The sequence below is a fragment of the Moschus berezovskii genome, chromosome 15 (genome assembly GCF_049115385.1).
Source record: "Moschus berezovskii isolate FMDL1 chromosome 15, NW_MosBer_1.0, whole genome shotgun sequence".
Taxonomy (NCBI): Eukaryota; Metazoa; Chordata; class Mammalia; order Artiodactyla; family Moschidae; genus Moschus; species Moschus berezovskii.
The window spans coordinates 31,796,809-31,816,758 of record NC_142474.1 but is presented as its reverse complement, the minus strand read 5'-3'; the positions used below and the strand labels follow the sequence as shown (position 1 = coordinate 31,816,758).

General features: G+C 42.7%; 1 protein-coding gene across 1 annotated transcript in view; it reads right to left on the bottom strand.

Annotated features, from left to right (window-relative positions):
• Positions 1-19,950, bottom strand: part of TMC2 (transmembrane channel like 2) — a 77,634-nt gene that overhangs the window by 11,693 nt on the left and 45,991 nt on the right. The window contains 6 exon segments of the mRNA XM_088843656.1: positions 2,933-3,172; positions 4,175-4,242; positions 5,731-5,859; positions 8,372-8,521; positions 9,937-10,116; positions 15,234-15,422. Coding sequence (XP_088699782.1) covers positions 2,933-3,172; positions 4,175-4,242; positions 5,731-5,859; positions 8,372-8,521; positions 9,937-10,116; positions 15,234-15,422 — 956 coding nt within the window.

Genomic DNA, 19,950 nt, shown 5'->3' with positions numbered 1-19,950 from the left:
TGTCAATAAAAACTTTGTGGACTTTTGTTCCTCTCCTGTTATGTAAGTACCTACATAATAGTCTTGATTTTTGCCTCTTGATCCCCAAAGCCTAAAATATGTACTTTCAGGCTCTGAAAGAAAAAGTTAGCCGAACCCTGGTATAGATAATGCTTACCACCTCATAGTATTGTTATGACTAACAGCTACCCCAGATTTGGGCAGGACTGAAACTAACAAACTTGTATATATGTCCTACAATGGATTAGCACACTTCTCCAAGTACTTTATAGATAATAGCCCACTAAATCCTTACAGCCACCCTATGAAGGAGGCACTACCATATTTCCGTCTCAGAGATGATGAACTTGCAGTGTAACTTGTTCAAGATGACCCAGCTGGCACATGACAGACCAGGCTCTAGACTCTACGCTCTAAATCATGGGGGTGGCAATTTTTCTCTGGAAAGATTTTAGACTTTGTGAACCAGGTGGCCTCTGTTGGAGCTATTTAAATTCTGCTGTTGTAATTAGAAAGCAGCCACAGATTATATGCAAGCAAATGCATGAGGCTGTGTCCAAATAAAACTTTATTTACAAAAACAAGGGGTGTTGGTCCATGGCTGTAGTTTCCTAACCCTTACTTTTAACTTCATACTATACAATGCTGTCCACCTCACTCATTTATGTTGCCTACCTGAATTTGGTCCAAACCCTAAGTCCCTCCCCGGAAAAGTGAATTTCTGCAAGGTGAAGGGGCTGGTTCAAGCACTGACCATAAACCAGGTGTTTTCTCCTAGATATTGGATGTAAACCAGGGAAAAAGGAAGAAAAAATCACACCTTCATGGAGCTTATGGTCTTGTGGGGGAGATGGACAACAAATAAGATTAAAAAAGGAAAAGAGTGGCATGCTAGATGTTGATAAAGAGATGTGATAATCAGAAGTACTGATAAGGTGTATGTGTGTATGTATGTGTGATTTTAGCTACCATCTCTAGGGAAGGCCTCGCTGAAAATGAGACCACTGAGTAAAGCTCTGAAACAAGTGGCTTCCCTGACAGCTCAATTGGTAAAGAATCCCCCTGCAATGCAGGAGACCGTGATTCCATTTTTGGGTTGGGAAGATCCTGTGGAGAAAGGATAGGCTACCCACTGCAGTATTCTTGGGCTTCCCCTGTGGCTTAGCTGGTAAAGAATCTGCCCACAATGCGGAAGACCTGGGTTCAATCCCTGGGTTGGGAAGATCCCCTGGAGAAAGGAAAGGCCACCCACTCCAGTATTTTGGCCTGGAGAATTCCATGGACTGCATAGTCCACGGGGTCACAAAGAGTCGGGCAGGACTGAGCAACTTTCACTTTCACTGAAGTAAGTGAGAGAACAGCTGTGTTGAATGTGCTAGCTGTTGGTGGGTTTTGATCAGAAGAGTGATAGGAAGGAGGTAGCAGCCAAATGTTCTCCTGGGCTCCATTTTCACGTCCCTTCCTATGCTATCTGCGGGTCGGCTTTCAAGGGCCTCAGGAAGCAGATGAAGCAAGAGTGGGGCAGGTGCTGAGGGCCAGACGTGGTGCGGGTCCACTCACTGACCTCCTGCCTGGGACAGGTGGGCGGTCTGGAAAAAGGGGCACCAGTGTTCAGTTTCACGGCCCAGCCTTCCAAACCTTGCTCAGGAAGGAGCCAAAAGAGGCTTCTGCCACTTCTGCCGCTGTGGTTGTCCCTCAGCCTGGCACGCAGGCCTCCCACTGCTCAGTCAGTGTGGTGCTCCCCTCTGGATTCAGCCCCCCTTTTTCTTCTGCCTGGACCCCTTTTCAGCCCCATCACACTCTACTGTGAGCCCTCCTGCCAAGGAGTCCTCAGAACTCCAGGCCCTTGCTGTGGGGCACAACCACAGGCCTTCTCAAGGTCAGTCTGTTATAAACTAAGCTCCAGCTCAGCATTTCCCAAAGCGTGTGGACCCACGTCAGCAGGCAGGGCCAGAACTGGAGTGAGGTGGGTGAGGCATTGGGGTGCACAGTTTTAAGGAGGTACTGCCCTTGGGGTGGAACAAGTGCAGGGTGGGCACCTACTTGCCTCACCCTCCTCCTGGCCCTGGATGGTGTTCTGTGAAGCAAGGGTCTGTGGTTAGCGGGGATAGAGGCGCCAGCTTGCACACCGTATCTCACTGCACGCTACTGTAGACCCTTGAATAAAGGAGTGTGCCCTGTGTATGTCTAAGTAAGGAGGTGGCCGAAAAGACGGGCAGCATCCCAAACTCTTGAAACACAGAGTCTTTTTTTACGCAGGAAAGAAAGGGCTTTGTTTTCAGAGGGTGTTGCATTTGGAAGCAAAGCAGTGGATACACATTACCTCTCCATCTGTCTCCTTACATAATCATCTCTTTATACAGTGTCTCTGAACCTAGTCTGGCCCACAGTGCTCTGTAGAACATGGGGCCCAGTCAAGAGTCTCGGCAGCTGCTTCACATTTGAATGGCACTTGTAAATGAATGGTCATTACATTTTCAGAATACTCCCTGTTAACTCATCCTAAGGTAATTCAGGGCAGTAGATTATCCATATGTTAAAAAGTTAGAACTGCACTCTCCAATATGAGTTGGAGAACCATACCATTACAAATATGGTAGCCATTAGCCACTGCTGGTTATTTACATTAAAATTAATTGAAATGAAATCAAATTAGAAATCGAACTTCTTGGTCCTCATTTCAAGTGCTCCACAGCCAGATGTGGCTGGTGGCTACCATGTTGGATAGCACAGACATAAAACATCTCCATCCTGCAGAAAACTCTGTTGACAGTGTTAATAACTTGCCCAAAGCTCCACTCCATGTGGAGTGGATATCAGATATCAGTGGATATCAGGCTGATGTGATATCAGAACTGGAATTCTGGGCCTGAGACCTCTGAGCAGACTGCCCCAGGGGAGGAGCTGCTCCCCTCTAACCAAGACGGTGCACCTGAATGGCCCGCAGTCGAAGGAGGGTGGAAGGGACATGATGGTGTAGGCCACGGGCAGGAGGCTGAGGAAAAGCACCAGCAGCAGGAGACCCATGTAGAAGTTGTTGGAGCGGGAGGCCTTGAACACGCGTTCGTGGGGGACGTTGCTGCTCATCACCGCCCAGCACTGGAAGTACATGGAGGTCAGCAGGCGCAGCACATTAATGCCCACCAGGCCCGGGGCATAGAAGGAACCCATCCTGGAAGGGCAGAGATGGCACACCTGGTTGACTAGACAGCAGGAGAGGCCAGGGAAAGATGGCAGAAGGAAATGGGGCTGATGGGGTAGGGGCAGGAGGCCGTGCTGCTTTCCCTGTAGGTCCCAAGGGAAGGGATCTCCCACTTAGCCTGGACATTTATCACCAAGCCATAGCCATCCATTCCTCAGGACAGGGATGCTCCAAGCATTACTGGCTTGGGTTCTGGCCAGGATTTTACTACTGCCCCACCTCCAGCCATGGAGCAAATTACATGGCCTCCCGTTACTCTGTGGTCTCCATTAAACTGCACTGATGCTCAGAAAAGTATCTGAAGTCCTTAAGTGAAAAGAATTGGATATTGGCTTGCAATGAGCCCTTGAAAGCCTTTGCCAGGTTCCCTGGTGGCTCAGATGGTAAAGAAACTGCCTGCAATGCAGGAGACCCAGGTTCAATCCTTGGGTCAGGAAGATCCCCGGGAGAAGGAAATGGCAACCGACTCCAGTACTCTTGCCTGGAGAAACCCATGGACAGAGGAGTCTGGTGGGCTACTGTTCATGGGGTCACAAAGTCGGACATGACTGAGCAACTAACACACTTGAAAGCCTTTGGCTGAAGTCAGGCAGCTTCCTTAGTTCATGTGTCTCCCTCTTTCCTATCTTTCCTCCCCACCGCTTCCTCCTGCCTCCCTTTCTTTCTCTTCCTTCTTTCCCATCCTACTTTTTCCTTTGTTCTTTCTTGCTTCTCTCCTCTCTCTTTCCTCCCTCTTCCTTTTTTCCTTCTCTCTCCTTCACTCGTCTCTCCCCTTGCTATGTACATGGTAGCAACAGAGTGGGCCAGACACCGTCCTGGTTCAAATCTAGTCCTGCTCAAGTGAAGGAAAGGAGCTCAGAGAGGCCAGATGACTTGTCCAGCCTCTCTCCTGCTGACGGAGAGGCTAAGCCTGGGATTCCAGCTTTTTCACTCCCCAGATGAGGTGATGCCCAGAAGAAATGGATAACTCACCAGATCATTCCTTGGTTGAAGATCAAACCAAGCACATTTCCACTGATATCAAACTCAGCATATGAGGGCTGGAGGGAAAGAGAGAAAGAGGAGAGAGAGAGAAAGTCTGTTAGGTGGTGTCAGCCAGATCCCACTACCAGCCAACTGACCAAGCCACTCCACCCCAAAGAGCCTGCTCTGGTGACCAGAGAGGATCCTCAGATTCAGGGTTCTATTTCTTTAACATGTTTTCAACTTTTTAAAAAAGAGTTTTTTTTTTTTCCCTTAAGATTTATTCATTATCTATTTATTTTTGACTGTGCTGGGTCTATTGCTGCTCGCGGAGAGCTTGTTGCTGCTCTTCAGTTGTGGCGAGCAGGGGCTACTCTCTAGTTGCAGTGCGCAGGCTCCTCATTGCAGTGGTTTCTCTTGTTGAAGAGCAATGGCTTTGCAACGTGCCTGGGCTTCAGTAGTTGCGGCTCACGGGCTCAGTAGAGCACAGGTTCAATACCTGTGGTTGAATCACAGGCTTAGTTGCCCTGTGGCATGTGGGATCTGCCTGGACTATGGATTGAAACACTGGTCCTGAACTGGCAGGCAGATTCCTTACCATTGAGCCAAAAGGGAAGCCCCTAAAAAGAGTTTTAAATTTCTCAAACTTGAAGCATTCTTCAATGTCAAAAAGGAGAATTTATTTTGGAAATTCCATGGCAGTCCAGGGATTAGGGCTCCACTCTTCTACTGCTGGGGGGTCCAGGTTCAATCCCTGGTAAAAGAACTAAGATTCCACAAGCCACAAGGTGTAGTCAAATTTTAAAAAAAATGAGAGAGAGAATTTTACCTTTTGGGGCCTGCAGGTTAACAGTGTGTTCTTGGGAGACCCCCTAAGAGAATGTTTTATCAGTGCTTTAATCAGAAATGTATCTTGAAATTATAATCAAGTAATCTAAGGTGTAAATATTAAATAACAAAATGCAAATAATTAAACGAGGAGTCAAATGTAAAGAAAGCTTTAAAAGCAAACAAAATAAATCACTCCTCCAATTCTTTTTTCTCCTTCTCATCTTCTTCTTGGAAAGGAGTGACTTCAGACAGATTCAGATTTTCAACCTGATTCTGATTTTCAGAGTTTTGGAGATTAGTCAGCTGTTTGAAAGGACAAAAAGTGTGTGAGCACTGGGGAGCTGCAGTGGGGAGCTGGGGTCTTTGTGCTTAAACCTGCTTCCTGATTAGTCTTCCAGATACGGAGATAAAAAGCGACAGGCATGAGAGAAGAGGAAAACAAAGTGAGGAGTGAGAAAAGGAAGGTCACATGAGTGTGGATCAAAGAAGGAAACATGCCAAATCCAAATACAGGAAGGTTAAATCTTGGGAATTTAAAATTTGAAAATATTAAAAAAAAACTTTTTTATGTATTGAATTTTGCGTCTTGCCTAGAAAAAAATGAAATACTTTACTACTTCACAGAGTGGAGATTGACATTAAATATCTAAAGAAAATAATAGAATGCATCTAACTATATCAGAGAGGATGGTTGGAATGCCTTTCTGCAGAATGTTCAGGAAATGATGACCTACAAATCCAGCCTCCAGGTCCCAGCACCAGCAGTAGTTCATGAACCGGACAAAACAAGCCCGCAGGAAGTCGCCCAGCAGGATGGTGATATACGTTACCAGCATGTCGGACACTGTCAGCCTCATGAATTCCTGCAAAAAGGAACAAAGTGACGGGCGTGGTCAGGGTTTGACCACGCCCACTTCTCCCAGCTGACCGCAGCCATGCCATGCCCCACCTCCCCATATTCTTTTCTGTGACTCTGATTGATGGTAGCAGAATGGTGGTGCAGATAAGACTCCAAGCTTTGAAAAATGCTTACTATAGGTTCCAGTTAAATCAGTTACAAGTGACTAATTTATTGCTTTGAATAGTCTCTGAACATTTTGATGTTGACGTTAACCTTGCAAGGTTATTGGGAAGCTTAGTGATTAAGCATACAAATTTCCTGGCAGTTGGCAACACCCAGTATTTGGTAGTTATCAGCACTATTGCACAAATGAAGGATTTGAAGGCTTATTCCTTGCTTCCCCCACCTGCTCTGAAGTGCCATCTGTACCAACTAAGACTGAATCTGACCACTGTCCTTGGGGACAGCCACTGACATTCTTCACCCCCTGCTGATTGAATTTTTTTTTTTTTTTTGGTATGTAGAGAAAATAATCTAGGTTTTTTACAGAGGCACATGGAATAAGAGCTCAAAGCAAAGAAACAAAATCTTCTCTGTTTTACAGAGTACATATAATTTATTAATTTTTTAAAAAGTTGAAAAGATCTACCAGACATCATTAAAACCTTCAAGACATCCAGTAGACTTGGAGTTCCCAGGGGCATGCTGCTGCTAAGTCACTTCAGTCGTGTCTGACTCTGTGCGACCCCACAGACGGCAGCCGACCAGGCTCCACCGACCCTGGGATTCTCCAGGCAAGAACACTGGAGTGGGTTGCCATTTCCTTCTCCAATGTGTGAAAGTGAAAAGTGAAAGTGAAGTCGCTCAGTCGTGTCCGACTAGTAGCGACCCCATGGACTGCAGCCCACCAGGCTCCTCTGTCCATGTGATTTTCTAGGCAAGAGTAATGGAGTAGCTTGCCATTGCCTTCTCCGTCCCAGGGGCATAGGGCCTACTTTATTCATTTTTGTATCTTCCAAGATGATTAATAAATGTTTGCTGGATGAACAGCTGATGAGTTTTTATGGTTTTTTTCTCAGTACTCATGCTCTTAATTAAAAGACAAACCAACTTGTATTTGGTCTCCACATCTGTGCAAGGTGATGCTCTGGGGCCTGGAGTAGAGATGAACGTGGGTAAGCAGGACATAACACTTCAAACCTATCATCACCAGCAAACTCAGAAAGAAGCAAGCTTTAATCAGTGATGGGCATTCAGGGAGGAAGTCAAGAGAGATGCCCTCCAAGGATGTGAGGTAGGAAAAGAGAAATTCTACAGCAGAATATTCCGAAGGAATCACATAGGTAATGAACTCTTCTGTCTTCCAAAGAGGGTGGGTTTTACTCATGTGAAGACTTTCTCTGTTACACAGCTGTGATGGGTTTAGAAATGTGAGTTGTTCTTCATATTAAAAATTAAGAGGATTTGATGAGAATGGGGGAATCTGGACCAGAGGAGATGAGAAGTGGTGAGTCCTAGCCCTCCATGAAGCAAGTAGAGAGAAAATCCCCCAGGACCCCATGGGAAAGAGACTGCAGCAGGAAATATCTGCTGGTGGACCTGTAGGCAGTGTTTGTCAGAGTGTGTGATGTAATCCCCTCTTCCACTGGACTTCATTACCCTCAGTTAAAAACGTTATTTTCTAATGCTCTGCTGCTGCTAAGTCGCTTCAGTCGTGTTCTACTCTGTGCGATCCCAGAGACGGCAGTCCACCAGGCTCCCCCGTCCCTGGATTCTCCAGGCAAGAACACTGGAGTGGGTTGCCATTTCCTTCTCCAATGCATGAAAGTGAAAAGTGAAAGTGAAGTCGCTCAGTCATGTCCGACTCTTAGAGACCCCATGGACTGCAGCCTACCAGGCTCCGCTGTCCATGGGATTTTCCAGGCAAGAGTGCTGGAGTGGGGTGCCATTGCCTTCTCTGTCTAATGCTCTAGGGGAGTGGATTATTCAGCGGTGACAGGTGAACAGAAACCCCATGCAAAGAGATGCAGCTGAGGAGGAGACGGCAGCTGATCCCTATGTTACCTGTGAATACTTCAGATTTCTGCCTAGGAAAGCAAAGAACACTAGCCTTAGAAATCTGCACTGTGAAAGTACAAGGACAGTAGTGAAAGTGGGTAAGCGGAAATGCTTGTTGTTAATTTTTGACTTTCTAATGAAAACCTTTAATTCTCTTTACAGAAAAATGCACAGATGCATATACACACAAAATCCTGTACCCAGTTTTTAGGATTATCTGTTTGTGATTTCCAGGTGGAGAACCTCTGGCTTTTAGGGAAATCTGCAGTAAAACCCCAAATAAATTCAAGTGGTATAGATTGTCAGATGGAGGACGTAGAGAAGTGTGTGGGACACTGAGAAAAAGGGCAATGTGAAAAGGTGGAACTTTCCTAAGAAATGCTGGCTTGACATTTTGGAGACAAGGAAACATCAAGGAAGCAATAACAAAGAACTGAGAACAGGGACCAGCTTTTCAGGAGAGCGTAATTACTCACAATGCCCACAGCCGTCTCCCAGCAAGAACCCCGGGGCACATCTGCAGGGTGCAGGGGGGGCCGGGGGACACTCTCATTCCAACCTGAGGAGTTGTAGTAGTGAAACAGAGTCCAGTGAGTGACGTTCTTTATCGTCTCTTCATTAGAAAGCTAGAAGGGAAGATGGAGGTGTGGGGTTAGAAAGAGCCAGGGAAGGTTCAACAGATTTTACAGAAAGAACAGCATACGCCATTCAAACCAGCAGATGCCACAACCCTACCATCTAGCCTCTGCCCTGTCCCTTAACAGGGTCTCTCCAGAACTGCCCTCCCCAGCCTTTCAATCTATAGAGAAGAGGGGGGCAACCGGCTGAAGTTCCTGGGTCTTTTCCAGGAATTTTTCTTCTTTAAGTTATTATTCATCCATCCAAGTATTCATTCTTATTTTGAGGTTAATTTACTCTGGGCATATAAGGCAATGGAGACACCAGAGTGACACAGGAGTGAATGGAGTTTACCTCAGAAAATTGCCAGGCTAGTAAGTGACACTTACACTTTCTCAGTCTAGTAGTAAATGAGAGAGATGAACACACTTCAGAACAGAGTGATAAAAGCTGTGGGAAATTTTCTCTGGGGACTGAGGAAATCCACTTCAGACCATGGGGCCCTTTCCTGGAGGTGGGGACATCTGAGCCAAACTGCAGGAGGATAACTCAACTAGTCTAACACGGGGAGGAGAGTGGAGAGTGAGGCTAGCGAGGAGGAAATGTGAGCTCAGAAGGGTGAAGCAGTTTATTAGGGTAGGAGAGAAGTGAGAGGTACAGATGGAGGGCAGGCAAGGGCCAGATCTAGTCACTACTATGCTTAGAATCTTCCAGCAGCTTCTTGTTAATCTCAGGAAAATTCATGAGGACGGAGGCATGGGAAAGAAGAGCATCACCATCTGAACCTTGCCCAGTTTCATCTTTCACTTCCTGCTCTTCATGCTACTGTTCAGCTACCTCACAGTTCTCTATTTGCATAAGCTCTTCCCTCTGATTGTTTCCAGTGTCTGCTAAGATCCCTCATGGTGGGGTCTGCAGCCCCTCTGTGTACTGTCCTGCTGCCCTGGGCTCACCCCCACTGAAGCACCTGGCCCAGAGTGCTGTGATGAATGAGTCTGTCTCCCCTGGAACAGGACTGTGTCTTGCTCTCTGCTGTACCCCCAGGGCCTGACTTGGTGGGTGCGCCATAACTGGTGAGCAGGGATGAAAGGGTAACTCAACCATCACTTATCATTTCAATGGACACTTGTCAGCTGGTAAACATATGGCAGCTAAGAAACAGTACTGGAAAGGCTGCAGATAAAATATTAAGGTTATCAAATGACTGGAGGAGGATGTGAAAAAAGAAAGCCTAAGAAAAAGACAGTAAAGAACTGAAGGAAAATGTTAACAGTTGGGTCATAGGAATCTGGTGACATTTTTTCATTTTATTTTTCTGACATTTCTAAAATTTACTTAATATAAATCATACACAAGGAAATTATTATATTTAACAAGCAACATGGTGGACACTAGGAATTGGGAAGAAGTTTGTGGTCTCTACCTTCAGCTGGACGTCATCCATCAGGGCCAAGAGAAAGGTGTAGAGGTTTCCCAGGAAGAGTGCAAAGATGCGCCCCAGCTGCCACTTCAATCCAATGCGTGGGTGGTAATTCTCCAGGGCGGCAATAGTTTCAAACAGAGGGGGACAAAACATCCCAAGCAGAGACATCACAATTTCTACCTGGGAAGTCAGGAGAGCTGGACTAGTTTGTCATCAATGTCACTTGCTTGTCCACCATCTCTGTACCCCTAGGGTCATGCATCTCCATCTCCTGGTTGTCTGCCCCATCCTCTGCCTCTAGAAATGCCCCACCTGGGGTCTCCACAACTTGCTGTGTGACCCTGACATAGGAACCAATATGCTCTGGGACTGCTTGTCACAATGATTGTTACCAGCACCATTGATAAAAATAGCAATCTTTGAGAAGGAAATGAATTAACACATGGGACAGTGCTTTGTGTTTGGTAAAAGTTGCGAATCATTAAAAGTCATCTCATCTCAGGAGAATGGAAGACCAGAAGCTCAAATCATGGAACAAAACCAACAGTAGAGGCATGTGGTGCAGGGTGTGACCTTTGGGGTCAGCTCTCTGGGTTTTAGCCCCTGCTCTATTGCTTGCTGGCTGTGTAATTTAGAGAAAGTTACATAATTTCTCTGAGCTTCTTGTTTCTTTGTGTGTAAAATGGTGATGGTGGACTTCGTTGTGAGAATCAGGAGCTAAGTCATAAGCCGACAGCATAGAACCTGGTAAGAACTAAATTTTAGCTTCAACTTTGGGAAAATCCTGACTCGAATAATGGAACTGCCAGCCACAGTAGAACATTCTCTCTGCCACTGAGTCTGCCCACCTAGTGGAGAGTATCCTGAACTGCTGATCAAAGTGAAGGTTGATCAGTTCTTCTGGACTGTGGCTCACTCCCCTCCACCCTCTCACACTGACCTTTGGGTTGGCTTCTCATGACCTTCATTCCTCCAGCCCTGCTCACACGGTTCTTCCCGCCTAGAAAGCCATACTGGCACCACATCCACCACGGCCCCTCTCTAACATTTGTCTGGTGCTCAGCTTGATTCCTGCCTTTGCCATAAAATCCCCCAGTCTCTCTGGCTCACATGGGCTTTCCCACCTGCCACACATCTGAAATGCGAAATGTCTTATTTTATCACATTTTTCCTGCCCATTACTGGTTGTGCCAAAGTTTATTTTTGCCAAACCTGCTTCCTGAGGAGACTGGCAATTCCATTAAAGGCAGAATTCATCTTGAGCATCTTTTGTATCCCTCTCATAGCTTAGTGTTTTAGAAATTAAGTGTAAATATAATTTTTTAAAAACTCAATCTGATTATCACTGACTTTGAGCTATAGCTTTCATTCATTCACATTCATTGAAATCACTGATACATTTATATTTAAGTCTATCTGATTTTGTGCTTTATACTTGTCCTGCCAGTTCCATATTTCCTTTTTTATCCTTTCTTGCCTTATGATGGGAGGTAGATTCTTTCTTCTTTGGGTCAGTAATATTTTCTGGGCTTAGCAAGGTGGTTCTTCTGCTGGTCTCACCTGGGTTCATTCATGTATTAATATCTATAGTCAGCTGATGGCTGATGTTCTCATTTATACATCTGGTGGTGGATCTGCTATCACCTAGGGTGATGAGAAAATTGGGCCATGTGTCTCATCATTTAGGAGGCCAGCCTGGCATCATCCACATGATGGATATTTCAGGTTCCCAAGAAAGCAAGTTCCAAAACACAAGCACTTTTCAAGTCTGCTTGTATCGTGGTGATGGAAGCAAGGTCCGATGCTGTAAAGAGCAATACTGCACAGGAACATGGAATGTTAGGTCCATGAATCAAGGCAAATTGGAAGTGGTCAAATAGGAGATGGCAAGAGTGAACATCGACATTTTAGGAATCAGTGAACTAAAATGGACTGGAATGGGTGAATTTAACTGAGATGACCCTTATATCTACTACTGTGGGCAAGAATCCCTTGGAAGAAATGGAGTAGTCATCATAGTCAACAAAAGAGTCCGAAATGCAGTACTTGGATGCAATCTCAAAAACGACAGAATGATCTCTGTTCATTTCCAAGGCAAACCATTCAATATCATGGTCATCCAAGTTATGCCCCAACCATTAATGCTGATGAAGCAGAAGTTTAATGGTTTTAGAAAACCTATAAGACCTTCTAGAACTAGCACCCAAAAAAGATGTCCTTTTCATTATAGAGGACTGGAATGCAAAAGTAGGAAGTCTAGAAACACCTGGAGTAACAGGCAAATTTGGCCTTGGAGTACAGAATAAAACAGGGCAAAGGTTAACAGAGTTTTACCAAGAGAATGCACTGATCATAGCAAATACCCTCTTCCAACAACACAAGAGAAGACTCTACACATGGATATCACTAGATGGTCAACACCGAAACCAGACTGATTGTATTCTTTGCAGTCAAAGATGGAGAAGCTCTATACAGTCAGCAAAAAACAAGACCAGGAGCTGACTGTGGCTTAGATCATGAACTCTTTATTGCCAAATTCAGACTTAAATTGAAGAAAGTAGGGAAAACCACTAGACCATTCAGGTATGACCTAAATCAAATCCTTTACGATTACACAGTGGAAGTGAGGAATAGATTTAAGGGACTAGATCTGATAGAGTGCCTGATGAACTATGGATGGAGATTTGTGATATTGTACAGGAGACAGGGATCAAGACCATCCCCAAGGAAAAACAAATGCAAAAAAGCAAAATGGCTGTCTGAGGAGGCCTTACAAATAGCTGTGAAAAGAAGAGAAGTGAAAAGCAAAGGAGAAAAGGAAAGATATACCCATTTGAATACAGAGTTCCAAAGAATAGCAAGGAGAGATGAGAAAGCCTTCCTCAGCGATCAAGGCAAAGAAATAGAGGAAAACAACAGAATGGGAAAGACTAGCGATCTCTTCAAGAAAATTAGAGACAGTAAGGGAAAATTTCATGCAAAGATGGGCTCAATAAAGGACAGAAATGGTATGGACCAAACAGAAGCAGAAGATATTAAGAAGAGGTGGAAAGAATACACAGAAGAACTGTACAAAAAAGATCTTCACGACCCAGATAATCACGATGGTGTGATCACTCACCTAGAACCAGACACCCTGGAATGTGAAGTCAAGTGGGCCTTAGGAAGCATCACTACGAACAAAGCTAGTGGAGGGGATGGAATTCCAGTTGAGATATTTCAAATCCTTAAAGATGATGCTGTGAAAGTGCTGCACTCAATATGCCAACAAATTTGGAAAACTCAGCAGGGCCACAGGACTGGAATAGGTTGGTTTTCATTCCAATCCCAAAGAAAGGGAATGCCAAAGAATGTTCAAACTACTGCACAATTGCACTCATCTCACATGCTAGGAAAGTAATGATCAAAATTCTCCAGGCCAGGCTTCAGCAATACGTGAACCATGAACTACCAGATGTTCAAGCTGGATTTAGAAAAAGCAGAGGAACTAGAGATCAAATTGCCAACATCTGCTGGATCATGGAGAAAGCAAGAGAGTTCCAGAAAAACATCTATTTCTGCTTCATTGACTATGCCAAAGCCTTTGACTGTGTGGATCACGATAAACTGTGGAAAATTCTGAAAGAGATGGGAATACCAGACCACCTGACCTGCCTCTTGAGAAACCTGTATACAGGTCAGGAAGCAACAGTTAGAACAGGACATGGAACAACAGACTGGTTCTAAATAGGAAAAGGAGTACGTCAAGGTTGTATATTGTCACCCTGCTTATTTAACTTATATGCAGAGTAATCATGAGAAATGCTGGGTTGGAAGAAGCACAAGCTGGAATCAAGATTGCCAGAAGAAATATCAATAACCTCAGATATGCAAATAATACCACCCTTATGGTAGAAAGTAAGAAGAACTAAAGAGCCTCTTGATGAAAGTGACAGAGGAGAGTGAAAAAGTTGGCTTGAAGCTCAACATTCAGAAAACTAAGATCATGGCTTCTGGTCCCATCACTTCATGGAAATAGATGGGGAAACAGTGGAAACAGTGTCAGACTTTATTTTTTTGGGCTCAAAAATCACTGCAGATGATGACATGAAATCAAAAGACGCTTACTCCTTGGAAGGAAAGTTATGACTGACTTAGATAGTCTCTAAAAAGCAGAGACATTACTTTGCCAACAAAGGTCTCTCTAGTCAAGGCTATGGTTTTTCCAGTAGGCATGTACAGATGTGAGAGTTGGACTATAAAGAAAGCTGAGCGCCAAAGCATTGATGCTTTTTAACTGTGGTGTTGGAGAAGACTCTTGAGAGCCTCTTGGACTGCAAGGAGATCAAACCAGTCCATCCTAAAGATCAGTCCTGAACATTCATGAGGGAGTGATGCTGAAGCTGAAACTCCAATACTTTGGCCACTTGATGAGAAGAACTGACTCATTGGAAAAGACCCTGATGCTGGGAAATATTGAAGGTGGGAGGGGAAGGGGACGACAGAGGATGAGATGTTTGGATGGCATCACCAACTCTATGGACATGAATTTGAGTAAACTGCGGGAGTTGGTGATGGACAGGGAGGCCTGGCATGCTGCAATCCATGGGGTTGCAAAGAGTCGGTCATGACAGAGCAACTGAACTGAACTGAACTGTATCATGGTTGTTACTGTTTCACTGACTAAGGCAAGGGATTGGGAAACAGATTTCACCTCTTCATGGGACGGACTATAAAATTATATTTCAAAAAAAATGTGCGTATAAGGATGGGAAGCACTTGTAGCCGTTTTTGCCAACTACTACAGATGTCAAATTCCTGGGAGAGATTTATAGGTTCAACACAATAACAATAAAACCTTAATGTGTTTTATTGTGAATCTTGATGAGAGAACTCACTTTATCAGGTATCAAGACATACTATAGAGTCACAGTTTATGAATATGTTATTAGTGCAGGAATAAACAAATAGACCAGTGGAACAGAAAAGCAGCCCAGCATCACTCCCATGCAGTACTTGACAACTGACTTATGATCTACGGCACTGTAGGGATCTGAAGAAAGGATCATCTTTTTAAAAAATTCATGTTAAGACAACTGGCTACTTAGCTGACTGACATGTTAATTGAATCCAGCTTTATCCAGCTATGAAAGCCTAATAATAGGTGACTGTTCAAGATGTTCATATTACTTGACTTGAAAGCAATGTAATTTCACTTTTTAAAATAAGTCCCATAGTCAAGAATTCAATAATTCAGCTGAATGGCATAGGAACAGGGTAATTTCAGGATATTCACTACAGCAGGTATACCATCTTACCTCATTTCTTTCATACCAGCTGACATTCTGCATTTTGGAAAATTCCTGGGATCGCTTCACCACAAAGTAAATGAGGTACCCACTTCCACACAAGCAGCAGATGATGAGAAAGTTGGCCAGGACACGGAGAAATCTTGTCAGGTGGATATTTTCTTCTTTGTTACTCTCTTGTTCATCCACTATTGACTCCTGGATGTGTGAAAATGAAATGTGAATAATAACAAGGAATCGTCATTCGGTTCCTGAGATGACTACTTTTTATATTTTCAGAAATTAAATAATTGGGGTGGTAGACAGCACTGCTGTCTTGTGGGAGTTAGTTCTTTTCTTTAAGAAAATATATTTTGAATAGGTGAGAGAGATTAAGAAGCACAAACTTCCACTTGCAAAATACGTGAGTCAAGAGTATGAAATGTACAAATGTACAAAATGTGCAAATATCTTTGGTGACATATTATAACTAGACTTACCATGGTGACCATTTTCAATTGTATAGAAATATCGAATCACTATGCTGTACAACAAGAAGTAACACTGAATTGTAGGTCAGTTATATTTAAACAAACAAACAAACTTATAGAAAAAGAGATCAGATTTGTGGTTATCACAGGTAGGGGTTGGAGGCAGAGGGAGAACTGGATGAAAGTAGTCAAAGGATACAAACTTCTAATTATAAGATAAATAAGTCCCAAAGTACAATATGATGAACCTAATTAACACTACTGTATATTATATATGAAAATTGTTAAGAGAGTAAATCCTAAATTCTCATTACAAGGAAAAATTTTTTCTTTAATTTTGTATCTGTATGAGATGATGGATGTTCACTAAACTTATTGTGCTAATCATTTCATGATGTAAGTCAAAGCATTATGCTGTATACCTTAAACTTACACAGTGCTGTCTTTCAATTGTATTACAATAGAAGTGGAAGGAAAAAAAGGAATCTTAAAAAATTACATTTTTTGTTGTTACTGCTATTTTGGTACATGTAATGACAAAAGCTTAGATTTATTGGAAACTTACTGTATGTCAGCTGCAGTGCGAAACGCTTTCCATGAATTATTCTTCTCAATCCCAACAACAAACCAATAGCAGTTACCTTTATTAACCACATTATAGATACTAAGGCCCAGAGAGATTTTTCTAACCCATTGGGATTGTTTTAAATCTACAGATCAAATAGATTAAGATTGAATCTCAAAAATATCGAGTCTTCTAAGCCAGGGGCTGGCTTTTCCTATAAAAAAGTTCTGGCCAAACTTTTTTCTATAAAAAATCAGAAAGTAAGTAGTTTTGGTTTTGCAGGCCAGATGGTGTCTCTCATGACTACTTAACTGTGTTGCTGTAACATGAAAGCAACTATAGACAATATATAATGAATGGGCATGGCTTTATTTCAATAACATGTTATTTATAAGAAAAGACAGCAGGCTGGATTTGGACCCTGGGCTATAGTTTGTTGATCCCTGCTCTAATCCTTGGGCATGGTATATTTCTCCATTTATTTAGAGTTTTTTAATTCCTTTCTGCAAAATTTTGTACTTTTCTGGTGTAGGCAGCTTTGCACGTTTTTGTGTGTGTGTGTGAAATCCATTCCTTGGAATTTTTTATACTTTATGTCATTTTATTTTACTTTATGTCATTTTATTATAAATGGAATAAAATTGCTTTCTAACTGTTTGCTGCTAGTGACAATAGATTTTTTATTATTAAACTTATACCCTGCATTAGTACGTTTTTTATAGTATGTGAAATTAGAACGTGGCACAATTAGTACATGGCAGAATAAGGGTGGAAAACGAGGTCCCCTGGACACCAAAGTCCTGGAAGGAGCTCTTTCTTTACTTTTTTAAAGTTGAATATAATCTACAATGTTGTGTTAATTACTACTGCACAGCAAAGTGATTCAGTTATATATGTATACATTCTTTTTTAAAAAACATTCTTTCCATTTTTATCACAGGATATTGAATATAGTTCTCTAGCCTATACAGTAGGACCTAGGTGTTTATCTATTCCATATATAAAAGCTTACATCTGCTCAACCCGAACTCCTACTCTACCCCTCCCTCAGCCCCCTCCTCCTTGGAACCACAAGTCTGTTCTGCATGTCTGTGAGTCTGTTTCTGTTTCATAGATAGGTTCTTTTGTGTCATATTTCAGACTCTGCATATAAGAGATCTCATATGGTATTTGTCTTTCTCTTTCTGACTTTACTTAGTATGATAATCTCTAGTTGCATCCATGGTGCTGCAAATGGGATTATTTCAATCTTTTTTATGACCAAGTAGTATGTGTGTGTATATATATATACACACATGATATTACATCTTCTTTATCCATTCACTGATAGTTGGACATTTAGATGTTTCCATATATTGGCTAATGTGAATAGTGCTTCTATGAACATAGTAGTGCATGCATCTTTTTGAATTATAGTTTTGTCTGGCTATATGGCCAGGAGTGGGATACTGGATCATATCGTAATTCTACTTTTAGTTTTCTGAGGAACATCTATACTGTTTTCAACAGTGGCTATACCAACTTACATTCCCACCAATAGTGAAGGAGGGTTTCCTTTTCTCCATACCCTCTCCAGAATTTGTTATTTGTAGATTTTTTCATGATGGCCACTCTAACTGGTGTGAGGTGATACCTCATTGTAGTTTTGATTTGCATTTCTCTAATAATTAGCAGTGTTGAACATCTTTTCATGTGCCTGCTGGCCAACTGTATGTCTTCTTTGAAACCATTCAGAGTTCTTGATAGTCTAATGCTTCCCTGTGATCAGTCAGACTTTGTTACTCCAGGACCTTACAGGGGTCAGATCTACACCACAGTAGTGCTTGATGGTCTTGTCTTCTTCCCTCTCCTCTGTCTTGGCCCTCCTGGGAGGAGAATGGACTGCTGCCCACTGATACCAGTTGTTGCTTGCAGAAGGCAGGTACACCCACCAGGGACAGGGCTTGAGTCATGAGCCCCAGCGTCCTCTAGGTTTGGTGGTTGTTAGAGCAGGGAGCTGGCTCAGTTCTCCTGTCCTCAGCAATGGGGAGCCTGTGATGGAGCATCTAAGGGCAGGGTAGGGGTCAGCAGGGGTTTTGACCCTTCCTCCAGGACTACTGGAGAGAGGCAAAGCAGGTCAATGCCTATGCAGCACTTTGAACATCTAGGAAGGAAGGCTTCTCCTCTGAATATGTTAAAAACCAAAATAATATACTTATATAACAGGGCACATGTTGTGAGAACTGTGTGCATTAATGTATTTTAACTGCCTGATAAGTTAGTTGAAGCTGAACCTGAACACAATAACTGTTAGTTGATTGAAAAATCTCCTTCCTTCTCTTAAGGCAATAAAAATAACAAAACAAAAATAAATAAATGGGGCCTAATCAAACTTACAAGCTTTTGCACAGCAAAGGAAACCATAAAAAAAAAAAAAAGACAACCTACAGAATGGGAGAAGATAACAAATTTGGAGTGGGTGTGGAGAAAAGGGAACCCTCCTACACTGTTGGTGGGAATGTAAGTGGTTGCAGCCACTATATGCATGAATGCTAAGTTACTTCAGTCGTGCCTGACTCTTTGTGACTCTATGGACTGTAGCCCTCGGGGCTCCTCTGTCCAAGGGATTCTCCAGGCAAAAATACTGGAGTGGGTTGCCATGTCCTTCTCCAGGGCCTCTTCCTGACCCTGGAATCAAACCCACATCTCTTATGTCTCCTGCATTGGTTCTTTACTAGCACTACCTGGGAAGCTGTCACTATGGAGAACAGTAAAACTAAAAGTAGAACTACCACATGATCCAGCAATCCCACTCTTGGGCATATATCTGGAAAAGAGAAAACTCTAATTCTAAAAGATATAAGCATCATTCAAAGCAGCACTATTTACAATAGCGAAGACAAGGAAGCAACCTAAGAGTCCATTCACAGATGAAGGAATAAAGAAGAGGTGGTACATATGGAAAATTATATACTAAAAAGGATGAAAATTTAAAAAGCCATAAAAAATAATGAAATAGTGCCATTTTCAGCAACATGGATGGATCCAGAGATTATCATAGAAAGTAAAGTAAGTCAGAGACAGACAAATGACATGATATTGTTTATATGTGGAGTCTAAAAAATGATACAAATAAACTTTTTTTCACAAAACAGAAACAGATGCACAGACTTAGAAAACAAACTTATGTTTACTAAAGTAGATAGCAGGGGGATAAATGAGGAGTTTGGGACTAGTAGATGCAAACTACTATTATATATAAAATAGATAAACAAGGTCCTACTGTATAGCATAGGGAATCATATTCAGTATCTTGTAATAACCTAAAATGGAAAAGAATATGAAAATGAATATATATGTATAATTGAATCACTTTGCTGTACAACAGAAACTAACACAACATTGCAAATAAAATATACTTCAATTAAAAGTAAAGAACTCTGAGTGGTATATACGGTCATGGAGGGAAAAACTACAATGTGCAGTGCTTCCCCCTTCATTCCAACTGCTCACCCTCAGGCTTGTTTTTGTTCTATATTCTGTAGGCCACCTCACAGCTCTCTTGTGAGCAAATTAATAAGATAATTAACTGATTCTTTTATTCCCATATCCCCAAACCAGGATTCTCAACTCTCTGTGGGTGTTCTAATTGCCTAGGGAAGTTTTTTAAAAAACCAATGCCAGGACCCCACCCTAGACCACTTATATGAGA